The sequence below is a fragment of the Gracilinanus agilis genome, chromosome 1 (genome assembly GCF_016433145.1).
Source record: "Gracilinanus agilis isolate LMUSP501 chromosome 1, AgileGrace, whole genome shotgun sequence".
NCBI lineage: Eukaryota > Metazoa > Chordata > Mammalia > Didelphimorphia > Didelphidae > Gracilinanus > Gracilinanus agilis.
Genome location: NC_058130.1, coordinates 285,182,290 through 285,195,439, shown reverse-complemented (window position 1 = coordinate 285,195,439; position 13,150 = coordinate 285,182,290). Strand labels below are relative to the sequence as shown.

At 36.0% G+C, this 13,150-nt stretch overlaps 1 protein-coding gene across 1 annotated transcript in view; it reads left to right on the top strand.

Moving 5' to 3' along the window:
* LOC123250939 (synphilin-1-like) overlaps window positions 1-13,150 on the top strand; it is a 164,850-nt gene that overhangs the window by 32,888 nt on the left and 118,812 nt on the right. Inside the window, exon 3 of the mRNA XM_044680053.1 lies at window positions 8,445-8,517. Within this exon, the coding sequence (XP_044535988.1) occupies window positions 8,445-8,517 (73 nt within the window). The remainder of the gene's footprint in view (window positions 1-8,444; window positions 8,518-13,150) is intronic.

Below are 13,150 nucleotides of genomic sequence, written 5' to 3'. Positions count from 1 at the left end.
TCTGGACTTTGGAGAATGGGTAGAATTTAGATGAAGATGAAAACAATGAATATTTATCAGTGACACATGGGAAATAAGGGTGAATTAGGTAAGTGGAAGAGGCTATTGTTGTCAGTGGAAACATTCTACAAAAGTTTTCCAAAAGCAATGAAATGTGATATCATGAGTTGAGGAAAATTTTTCTGAATTCCCAGAATACTTTCATGCCTTCCCTTTATACTTCTAAGTACAAAGGATACCAATAATTAGGGGAGGCAACTTAATTGGGCATGGAAATAAAAAGATTTGATGTAGTGAGTAGATATATTAGATTTTAAATCAAGTGGGTGCAGATAGGTAAACCACTATTTCTGTGAATGGAACTAGTATCTTAAAAATTGTTGAGTGCTGGACAGTTCTCTAAGTAATTCCAATTCTCTTATGAATAGTAGCACAAATAAAAATAACTTTGTATTCTTAATGCTGTGAGAATTGGGATGGTAAACTTTGGAGTGTGACTAACCTTCTGATTTGAAAATTTACTCTAATGAATAATACACTTTAAAAGGCTCTCTTTTTCACTTCAGAATGTAACTAAATGTTCTTGTAGATGATGTAGTAGTAATGAGTTTTATGATTGAACATGGTAAAATTTCTAGCCTTTAACAATATTTGAATGCAATTTTAGCCATACTTAGTCCTGAATTTTTCTTTAAAGAATAGAAAAAAGAGGAGAAAAAAGTAGATACTTCATAGAACCATATGGCAATGGAGTACAAATGTCTACTTCTAATTTAATTACAGACTATAATTATTTAACCTGTACCAGCTGGTCTCAAGAAGCTACTATATTCCTTAGAGACCTGGTTCTTCTTCTAAAAACATAAGGTAAAACAAAAATATCTTCTGTAACTGTGTTATTGAAATATCAAAGCAAATACTTTATAAGATGAGGAAAATAATAATTCATTTCAAGTATGCTTATATTTAAGATGCCTATATCTGTGTGTATTTAAATTGGGATCTATAAGGTCTTTATGGAATGCTTTTCCAAAGGATAATCCTGTTGCATCAAAGAGATGGGAGTCATTTCTGTAATGAGTCACTTAAGATTCCATTTTTATGCCTGAGAAGCTCTTGAAATTTAATTTGCTTATAACATGAAGTTGGTGAACTGAGAGAAACAACAACACTAGCCCAAGCAATTTGTTGGCTCCTACTAATGTAAAAACTGTAAAATTGTAGTACATTTCTTTCAAGAGTTTATGCTTCCATCCTTCAATAATGAGCTAGCTAAAATTATCTCCCTTGTTGAACAACATTGGCCATTTCTAGGGCAATTGTTGTAATCCTAAGGATCTTCTTCAGTCATTTTTCTTTAAGATTGGATATTTTCCCTTTTTCCAATTCCATCCCTTCTCTCTCCCTTTTTAAATGAGAGCTATTGACTTCTGAAAATATGGCAATGTACTTGTGCATTCATTAAAAATAATGTTTTTGACAGTATTGAAGTTTTTATGGAAAACTATATTTTTATGGGTTAAACCATGTTTGAATGATTAAATCATTCAATGGTTAAATCATGTTTGAATGATTGAACTAAGAAATTCTCTGAATTTAAAAAGAAGTGTTAATATCTTAATCAGATACATAATTCATCCTAACCATTTCTTTCCTATTTTATAAACTCTTTGTCTATATAATCTTTGATTTTAACTGATTTATATTAAGTCTAATCCTCATAAATTCATAATGTTAATATCAAAATTATCATTACATTTATTTTGGGGGAAACAATGCCCTATATCTAATCATCTATTATATATGTCTTATTAATTCTGAGCCATTATTCTAGTTATTTTTCATTTAGATTTGGTGTTTTTTTTTCTCTTAAGCAAGAGAGCTTAAAAGAAAAGGTTAGAAACTTTCCTTATAACAAACAAGTACAAGTAAGAAAAACAAATGATTGTGCCTGACAGCACATCCATATTCTCTACCATTTTTCAAGAGGAAAAATCATTTACTTCAGAAATATCTATTTATTCTCTACTTTCCACACCTTCTGCCTTCATCACCTTTCACCTCTGAAATCTGAAAATCTCTCACTACTTCCAGTTATCCCTTTTATTGCAATCTACCTAGTGAATAGGTCAGATTATGTCACTCTTTTGCTTAAAAATTCAGAGGCTCATGAGGGCAGCTGGGTGGCTCAGTGGATTGAGAGCCAGTCCTAGGCACAAGAGGTCCTAGGTTCAAATCTGGCCTCAGACACTTCCTAGCTGTGTGACCCTGGGCAAGTCACTTGACTCCCATTGCCTAGCCCTTACCACTCTTCTGCCTTGGAGCTAATACACAGTATTGACTCCAAAACAGAAGGTAAGGGTTAAAAAAAATTCAGGGGCTCTCTATTAGATAAGAAATAAGAGTATAAAATAATTCTTCTGAAATTTGAGTACCTGTACAGAATGTTTTCAACTTGCCTTTCTAGAGTTCTTTCATAGTTTATTCTATATCATGTGTTAACTTAGAAAAAACAGAACTATTAAATAGTCATAAAGCCACTCTTTAATCAAGGGAAAGGGGTAACAGGGTTCCTTGGCCTCTTATGCAGAGCTGTACCTTGTGCAGAGTGAACTCTGCTTTGCTCTGCTCCCTGACCCCCTGGGAGTGACACCCCACTAGATGACCACTCCAAGGAACAAAGGAAATTGGGGAACTTATTACCATTTGGGAAGATCCAGGAGCTGGGAAACATGATTGACATTATACTGGTAAGGATGGAATTTACAATCAAGCTTGGGAAAGGAATCCTAGCTAGATGCTAGGGTGTTAGGGAAGGGGCTATTTATAATGGATACTAAAGGATGGTCCCTGCCCAGGTGTGTCTTCCTGGGACAGTGTCTTTGATTCCTAGGGGAAGACTACCCAAGACAAAAGGGCATTTAGCATTTACCCTGGGGTCCATTATTCAGTCTGCAACTGCTAGCCTGAGATTCCCTTCAGGGTAGATTCTCTGGGGAATGGGGAAGTACTAGCTTTGGGGGTCTCCAGCCTACAAGCTATTTCTAAAACTTGGTGTTCATCCTATCTCACTAAGCCACAAGTTTGGGGTCTCTAGATTCCAAGTCAACACATGCACCATACACTCCAAACACCTATACTATTTTCTATGCTCTGTGGCTGTCCTCTTCACAGAATCATAGTTTCAGAATTGAAAGGAATTTCAGTGGTCAAATGGTTGAACAAAAGCTAAAAAGAAATTCTAGCTGTAATATATTCAACAAATGCTCCAACTTTTGCTCAAAAACATCCACAGATGGGGACTCCACCACTTCCTAGGACATTCTATTTCATTTTTATTATAGCTCTAATTATTAAGAAGTTATTTCCAGATATTGAACCAAAATTTGTTTCTTTGCAATTCCTATCCATTGCACCTCATTCTACCTGCTGGGACCAAAGAAAACAATTCTCAACCTTCCTCTACGGGATAACTATTCAGATTTAAGACAACTCTTTATTGTTTATCCAAATCTTCCCCTTCTCTAGGTAAGTTCCTTCAACCTAGCTTCATGTGATATGAACTCAAGTTCCTTTAGCCATCTTGATTGATTTGATTGCCCAGGGAATCCTGGATACTTTCCTGTTTATTAAAGTTCTTCTTAAACTGTGTTTACCTGAACTGAACAAAACATTTCAGACCAAATCTGACTAGGATTGAGTATATAGACAATATTATTCTTTTATTACCTGAAGCTATCATTCATTAATGAACTTAAGACTTCATTGCTTTTTTTTGTCCTTGACAAAATTCATTGAGCTCATTAAAACTCCAACACATTTTTCAGACAAACTGCTTTCTAACTATGCTTTCCCTATCCTATGTTGTAAAGTTGATTTTTCAAAACCAAGTATAAGACTTTACATCTGTTGCAACTGTGTTTCATCTTCTTAGCTTCAGCATAATGCTTAAGACTTTCAAGATCTTTTGATTTTTGATAACTACCCTCCCAGATTTGTGTCATCAGCAGATTTGATGAGCACATCATCTTTACCCAAGTCACTGATAAAAAAGCACAGAGCCAAAAACAGCTCCCTGAATGATTTGATTGAAGACCTCTAGCCAATTTGACACTGAACCAGTAATAATGATTCTTTAAGTCTGGCCATTCAACAAAATCTGAATCCAGCTGTGAAAAATATGGAGAGATATTATATTATCATGCAGCACATTATCATATTTTCATAAGAACAGTACAAGATATGTTATAAAATACATTTCTAAAATCCAGGTAAGTTGTCATGACAATATTCCTCTAGTCTAATAGTTTCGTAAATCTGTCAAAAAAGGAAATAAGAAATTTCTGGCTTGACCTGTTTTTGATAAAGCCATGTGGGTCTTTTCAATCCTTGCTTTCTTTCTAGAATTTTTCTCATCAGCTCTTTAACAATACTTTGAAATAGAGCTCACTGACAATTTGCAGACTGATCTCTTTTTAAAAGATAAATTAGGACAGTACTAGTCCTTCCCCAGTTGTGTAACATGTTTCCTATTTTTCATTCTTCCAAATATCATTGACAATGGCTCTACAAAAACAAAATGAATAAAAAATTATAATTTTAAGACAGTGGCCCCTAAAAAGTCAAATAATTTTAAAAGTGAAAAAACATAAATTTAAATGAAAAAATAAAAGATGTGTTGGCTCTCCAACCACACCTACCTGTTCTTTTAGTACTTTTAGGCCAGATGACTTGAATTCATCTAAGACAGATATTTTTCTACTATCTTACTTATTTTAGGTAGCAATTTCCTGTTAGCCATTTTTGTTCAGCTGCTTTCAGTGTGAAGACAATTCCCCCTGGAAGTGAAAATGAAAACAACAGTAAAAGAAGAATCAAGTAGCTCTATCTTTTTTATGATGTCACTTTTCATCATAGCTAGTATTTAATTTAAAATTCTTGCACCAATATTCCTTAGAGATACTGGGGAAGTAGGGGTTAAGGAGGGACGGAGAGAGGGAGTGAGGGAGGGGGAGAAGGAGAGGGAGAGGGAAGAAAGAGGGGGGAGAGAGGGGAAAGAAAGAGGAGGAAGAGAAGGAAGAGGAGGAAGAGGAGGAGGAGGAAGGGGAGGAGGAGGAGGAGGAGGAGGAGGAGGAGGAGGAGGAGGAGGAGGAGGAGGAGGAGAAGGAGAGGGAGGAGAGATTTAGCAGATGTCTGGCTAATTGAAGTCTTCTGTCACTTCTGTATTACTCTTCTGGACCAGCCTTGTCAGCTTATTTCCAAAACTTCTCATCTATTGTTTCTGTCTCAGTTTTAATGATATAAAATGATCATTTCTTTCCCTTGATTTTCATCCAATTGCTGTTCATCATGCTTCTCTTTTGTTTCTAGATTTCCTCATGAGGATACTTTCTAAATATACAATGCTATTCACCCTTCCCATTTTACCTGTGCTATTTCTTTGAATAGGTATACCCTTTAATAGCCGCTCTCCTGTCATGAGTTTCATTTATCTCCTCAAGCCTCAGTGATCCTGTGAGATCAAATGTGTCTTCTTGTATTAAGTCCTCAAGTTTATTGACTAACCTTTTGGTATCCCCATATGGAAATTTGAGGCCACAGATTTCACTGTTTTTGGATTGTCTCCTGTGAACTTTTGAGTGTCTCAACAGATATTCTTCATTTAACCTCCTCTCTATGGAGAAAGTTCTCATGCTTTTCCAGTCACCACTGAATTGACATAAGTTTCTGTGCTTTCTCCCATGCATGATGTTGAATACCTTCAGTGATGATGAAAAAAGTATCAAAGTCAGCTACTACACTGATGTAAATTATTTAATTTGAAAAGGCTACAAGCCAATACTAAAGTGGAGGGACGTTGGTACCTCACTTTTTGTTCACAAATGACTGTGCACTCAATATAGCCTCTGAGACTGAGAAGGGACAGAGAATTTGTTCTCTTCTGCTGGGGCTAATTTTGGACTGGCAATTGAACACCAAGAAAACATAGGTTCTCCACAAGCCAATACTATACCATCCATACATGGAATCATCAGTTATAGCAAACTGGAAATTTTTGAATGCTGTGGATAAGTTAACTTACCTTGGTAATATTTCTAGGAATGTGCACATAGATGATGAGATTGGGGTAAGCATTACCAGAGCTACTTCAGTGTTTGGGATACTCTGAAGGAACGTGTGGGAAAGAAGTAATAGATTGCTTACCAAACTTAAGGTCTACAGAGCTGTTGTGCTGACCTCATTGTTGTATGCCTGTGAAACCTGGATGTCTACCTGTGCTGTGCTAAGAAACTGAATTGCTTCCATTTGAATTGCCTTAGAAAAAGATTCTGAAGGTCATCTGGAAAGATAAAAGGTTCTGGTCCCTGAGGTCCTTTCTCAAACTGAACTGCCCAGCATTCAGACTTTACTCTTTGTACAACTCATATGGGCTGATCACATTATACAAATACCAAAAGTACCTAAAAGATCATTTTATAAAGAGCTTACTTACAAAAAGGCAAAATCTTACATGGAGGACAGAAAAAGCAATATGAAGGACACTTTCAAGGTCTCTCTGAAAAACTTTAGTATTGATTGAGACACAGGATTGTTTTGAATTGCATGCCTGCTTCAAAGAAGATGTTGTGCTCTATAAGCAATGCAGAATTTCAATAGCTCAAAAGAAATGTGAAATCCATAAATTTAGAGACATCTCCATTCCAAATGTTCATTGGGCTATTTGTGCCCCATTTTGGTCTTCTTTGAGTATAGACAATAAACCAAATAACCAATTCTCTATGGTATCTTGATAGATACACAGAGTCAACCCCACCTCCACCACCCCAGTCCTTTTTAGTTTCAAGCCTTTTTTGAATAGATATGCAAAATACCTGGTGGGGAAGGAAGACCTTAAAAAAAATTTTTACCAGGTTTTTTTGTTTTGGGGGGTTATTTTGTACTCTGTCCCTGACCAGGAATTTGTCATCCCTGTGTTTCAAACCATGGTCTAATAATCCAAAAACAATTCCCAAATACCACCTTATTTACAAATGTTCATTTTCTGAGTCATTTTTTTCCCCCTTTTCAGCACCCTTTCCTTCAAAGGGCAGCAATGAAGAACATAACAACCTGTGCCCTTAATGGTCTTTAGTTCCTTCCCTAACACTTTGTAATTTTTGGCAGTACTTTTTATGTTCCTTCTGGCAGTATCAAGTGTGCCCATATGAATCACCAGAAATCAGTAGTAATCATCTGTTTTGATAAGTCTTGAGTGGTTATTTGTTATGGCTCAGATATTATGTCCTCAGAAGACAACAGACTTCTCAAATGTTCTAAGGTCAATAAACAGATACCTCAATCCCTAAACCATGCACCACTATGCTGTACTTTTTTCTGTGACCCTTACTTAATGATCTCATCTCTTTTGTTTCTGTTCTTCTGCTGACATTATCTCTTGGCTATAATATAGATTCCACTCCATTTTGCATTTCCATTTGTTGGAAAGTTAACCTTGCAATACTAAACTTAGTTTCTATCTCCTTTCTGAAGCCTTTCTTCATTCTCTGTCTGTCTCTGTCTCTGTCTCTCTATCCAGCAAAAAGTGACAGTCCTTCCTCTAAGTATGTTTTTTTAACCTCTCCTTTGCATTTCTTATATTATCTTGTCTTATATTTATTCACATTTCTTATACCCCACTTATATTAGATTATAAGCTTCTTGAAGGTGAAAACTGTATTTTAGTTAATCTTTGTGTATACCCAGCACCTAGCATAGTTCTTTGAATATAGATATTTTTAAAAATAAAAAATTTTAACTGAATTGAATTGAGATCAGGCTCTTGCATGTCATATTGCTACTTGAAAATATGAAATTTCCTTCTTGTCAACTTCATGTGTCTTATGAAACAGTTTAAATAGATGTTAGTTCTCCTCAACTTCCATTTATTGAAGAGGGGCTTTTTGTTTTGTTTTGTGTTGTTTTATAGTGGAGTTTGACAGGATAGGAAATCTACACAAAGATGGATGTCCAGATTATCCATTATCCTCCATAGGGAACCCTAATTCTTTATTGGGCATGTCACTTAAAATGACTCTTAAAAGTTTCCCATTTGATCTTTTGATTGTTATTTTCTGTGGAAGCATGACACACAGACACTTAATGCTAAGCAGCACCTAGATTGGATTAGGTACACCAGAGATATAGTCTAAAAATATAGATATAGTCAAAAAACTCTAGAGTGAAATGAAGGCAAACTACTGAAATCTCTTTTGTTTCTCCGTTCACTTCTGTGTTTTTAATTGCACCCAAAATTCTGCCAAATCATTCAGGTGATCTGAATCTCTCTATACAGGGAAATATGTATCACTATTGTTATCCTGGTTTTTGATACTTTTTGAGCAAATAAACTAACATACCTTTTTGTTATCATTTATATATCTTTTCTCCTCTGGTTTCCCATTTAGTACTCTGTAACATCACTCAAGACCATCCCAGAATTGTGCCGGAGATGTGATTCACAGAATGAAGACAGATCAGGTATGCCCTTTAAACTCTTTTGCCACTTTTTTCTAGACTTGCCTTGGTGAGTATAGATTTTTGGCAGCTTGCTGTCTGTCTCTTGTTCTTTCTGTTATTTTATTCTTGCATTACTTTTATCCCAAAAACGTTCCCCATTCACTTCCCCTCAGATGTTAGGTCATCAGCGAAAAGAAAAGGGATGGGGAGGACCTAAGAGGACTGACTGTATATTTATAAAGGTAGGAGATCACCTCATCAGCTTCAAACCACAGTATATGTAACAATTCACTGAAAATCAGAGAAACCATTGGTGACAAGACATAATGATACAGGCGCCAATGAAAAAATGTTGGATGCATTTACAACCCATATGGTAATGGACAGCTTGAAAGATGGGGATTTGCCAAAGCCTGAAACCCTATCAAGGAGCTACATGATAGAATCTACTATAAGGCATACTGTAGTAGTTAAGATTAAAGCAAAGCTTTTGAGTCTAATAGTGTAAACTAAACAGAGAATCATGACACATAGATGAGATCCAGCTGGATGAACTTTACTCCCTGCACTGCCCCCCTCCTCTGACAAAAAGTACATTCAGAGTTGTTTTTCACTCTGTAAATCAAATTAAGCCTCTTTGTTTTTCTCTCTCTGATGGGCAAAAGGAAATAAGGAATTGGTGGGGTGTGGTATATGTTTGTTGTTCTTTCTTGTGATGATTTGAGAGCATTGTTAAATCTGGAATCTCTGTGGTAGCCATCTGAGTTCTTAAATCCATGGGTGATGTAAGACTTGAAATTATACTCAAATTATTTGTATCAGGTTTAGCAGTGAACAAATTAAAGTTCCTTACCTACTGTGCTACCAATATGTTCTTTCATATTAAAAATATTTTTATAAGTCCAATATATTTTTCCACTTCACAGAGAGGAGGTTAGTGCTAAAAGGACATAGTGCTAGAAGTGGAGTCGGATACCTCCTCACTTAATGATAACCCTCTGACCCTGAACAAATCACTTAACTTTTTGATATATCTATTTCTTCATCTTGTAAAATGAAGAAGTTGGACTTGATGGCCTCTAAAGTATTTTACAGTTCTAAGTCTGTGAACCAGTTATCATATGGACTATTTATTTTTGACATTTGCTTATTAGGTAAATTTGTGAAAGTGGTTATTATTTCTTGGTTTTATTTATTACTTTAATAAGTGGCTTGGTTCAGGAACAACACTGATAACTAAAAAGGTTTTTATAAAAAATTTTTAAAAATCATAACGATGGTTTGACTATCCTGTCATTACCACAGTAAATAGCTATATAGAAGCTTCTAAATAATTTCTCCTGGTATGTTCTCTGCTAGCTACAAAGCAAAAGTTTCTAACCTTGTATCCAGAACATTTTCAAAAAATACTAGTTTAATACAGTAAAAATATGTTTAGGGGGGAGGAGTTTCCCACCCCCTAAATGATAAAATCAGAGAAACAGCAGAATTAATGAGGTGTCAATCTAGTATTTCTGTCCCCCCCAAAAAAATGAGTTTAGTATTCCATCCCCTCTTCTTGTTAACTCCTCATGGCCCTTGGTGATTACCACTTAATTTCCTTTTTTTAAAAATTAGAATTTGTTTACATGTGTCTCACTCCATCCCTCCCATCTCTGCATCATAGAATATATCATCTGAGAGACTGAGATGAATATATAAATTATGTCTTTCATGTTTCCATTTTTCAGTTCATTCTCTGGAGGTGACATTCACAAGTTATTCTAAGCATTAAATCTGTAACTGTGTATAATGTTCTCTTGGTTCTGCTCATTTTGCTGTTCATTATCCCAGGTAGTTCTTTCAAAGTTTTGTTTTGTTTTGTTTTTAATTAGCCTGGTCATCATTTCTTATAAATTCCATCTCAATCACATACCACAATTTGTTTAGGCATTCCCCAAATTATGGACCCCAATTTCCAGTTCTTTGCCAGCACAAAGAATGCTGCTATAAATATTTTGGAACATATAGGTTCTTTTCATTTTTCCCTGATCTCCTTGAGAAACACAACCAGCAGTGGTGTACACAATTTTACAACTCTCTGGATGTAATACTACTTAATTTTCTAAATATTAATATATAATACATTCTAGAATTTTGCCAATATTTGAAGTTAATGAGCCTATAATTTAAAGTTTCTTTTTTACCTTTCCTAAAAAGTAAAGATCTCCTCAACTCTAGACCTGACAATAATTCCATTATCCCAACCCCATGAGGCAATTTACTCAGTCCTGGTAGCTTAAACTCATTGAAGACAAATAAAAGTTTCTGTCTCTGTCTCTCTCTTCCTATCTTGAGTTTCAGTTACCTGTAAACCATTTTTATTTCCCACTTCTTACATCATTATACATTATTCATTGATGGTACTGTAACACCTCTTTGTACTTTTTACCCCAAGTATAGTTCCTGCCCATCATTCAGAAGCTCAATATTTAACAATTATATCTATTATCATCTATATATATTATTGTTTATATATATATATATATATATCTTTATCTATATATATGTACTTGTATATCCTTGTATATGAATAGACTTAACTTTACTAGATGCCCAGGATACAAAATAAAAAATTCAACACATTCTCATCCTTGTATATATGTGGCAGTGTATGTCTTTACATAAGAACACATATATGTATAGACATGTGTATAATACTCTTAAATCTTTTTACATAAATAATCTCATATATTTGCATATATAAGTACATGTGGATATATGAACATGACATTCTGATCTTTAGAAACTGGTTCACTTCAGACCCAGTTTCAATATGGATCCAGAGCTAATTGTTAAGCAAAGCAGCCTAAAGCTGGAGTAGGCTCATCTGAGATTTCAAGATTTCCAGAGAGTCCCACTATACCTTAAAAATCTCTTCCTGATTAATTATTATCTTGCCCTAGAGAGAGGCGATACTTTATTTTGTTGTCACTTTACTGTGAATAAGTCTTCAGTCTTTTTAGAGGAGAAAATTTTTCTTGGAAAAAATATGATGAGTATCTCAAGGTTGTATCATCAAGTAGGAGCTGAAAAGCCCTAAGGACACACTTCACCTGCTTCACAATTTTGCATAGAATCATGGCAGCAGGATAGGTTGGGGGTGGGGGGCCTCTGAGTCATGTAATGATTAAAAATGATAAAGGCTGATATTATGAGGAAAACTAATATTTTATTTAGGCCCATGTTGGTAAAATAAAATCGACCATGCGCCTGTAAAAATTTCAAATTGCTGCCTCAGCCATTACGTCCCCTACCTTCCCTCATCTTGTCTGCGTAGCAAGAGAGAGGAAGTCAAGCCTGACTTCCCAATATTTAAAGCTGGGCTTTACCTTGAAGACATCATCCAAAACAGGAAACCCGTTGGACCATGGGAAATGTAGTTTCAAAGTCCCCCACATGTCCACAGGAAGTTTGTCACATATCTACATATGTTGAGGCTTAATACCTCTAAATAGAACCCCAGAAATTCTAAATAACACAGTCATTCACTCATTCCACAAATGTTTATTTGTTGTTTTTTTTTTTTTTAAATCTGTTATGGGGGCAGCTGGGTGGCTCAGTGGATTGAGAGCTTCAGGGTTCAAATCTGGCCTCAGACACTTCCTAGCTGTGTGACTCTGGGCAAGTCACTTGACTCCCATTGCCTAGTCCTTACCACTCTTCTGCCTTAGAACCAGTTAAAGGTTAATAAAATTTAAAAAAAAAATCTGTTCTGTGCTCTGCACTATGCCGGACTCAGTGTAAGGGAGAATACAAAATTGGATAAGGCATTGTCCCTGCTCACATGGAACTCTTCAGTCTAGGAGGGGCCCTAAGTAGACTTATAAAAGTCTGACCAGCTTGGAAGCCAGGGAGCTCAGCAAATAAAGGCTAGTTTGGTATCAGTGAAAGTGATAAAAGTAGAAGAATAGTGATTAGCCATGAAAAGTTTGATTTCTATGTAGGTTTTGCTTAATATCTTGGATCTGGAAACCTGTTTCACTTTGTGATTTTCTTAAAATATCACTAAAGTTAAGTCAACCTGAAATCTAGAAGCCCCCAAACTTGTAGCCTAGAAAGATTTAAGTGATCCCTGTCTACTTAGCTGGAAGGTGATAGCCTCAGGCTTGGATCTGTCACATGAGAGTTCTTCCCTGAGGAAAGACCAAACCCAAGCTGAATGACTCTTCTGGTCTCCAGAAGCCTCTACAGTATACCATATACTCCAGTATACCTTTCCAAGGATTGGAGGATTGAACTCAGGACCTTCAGCTTACCAGACTGCGCCTATTACCTATTGTGCCAAAGAGTCACTCTTGGATTTGGCCTTTCCTCAGGGAGGAACTCTCATGAGATGGATCCAAGCCTAAGGTTTCTTTTAGGGTCTGATTCATGCTTTCCACCTGGCTGGATCTTTGGGAGTTGTATTCACAGTGGAATTTCCACCTGACCCCTAGGGACTTAGTCAGGGACTGAATGACCTTGGACACAAAGGCAGGCCTGTTATCTGACCCCAGAGAGACAGGCACCCTAAATCTAGGAATGATTTCTTCGAAGAGCTTCTTGGCAGCCACCTGAGCTGTCTTGGTCTTGGTGTGGAAGGCTTCTGGCCAGCCTGAAAAGGTGTCCACAA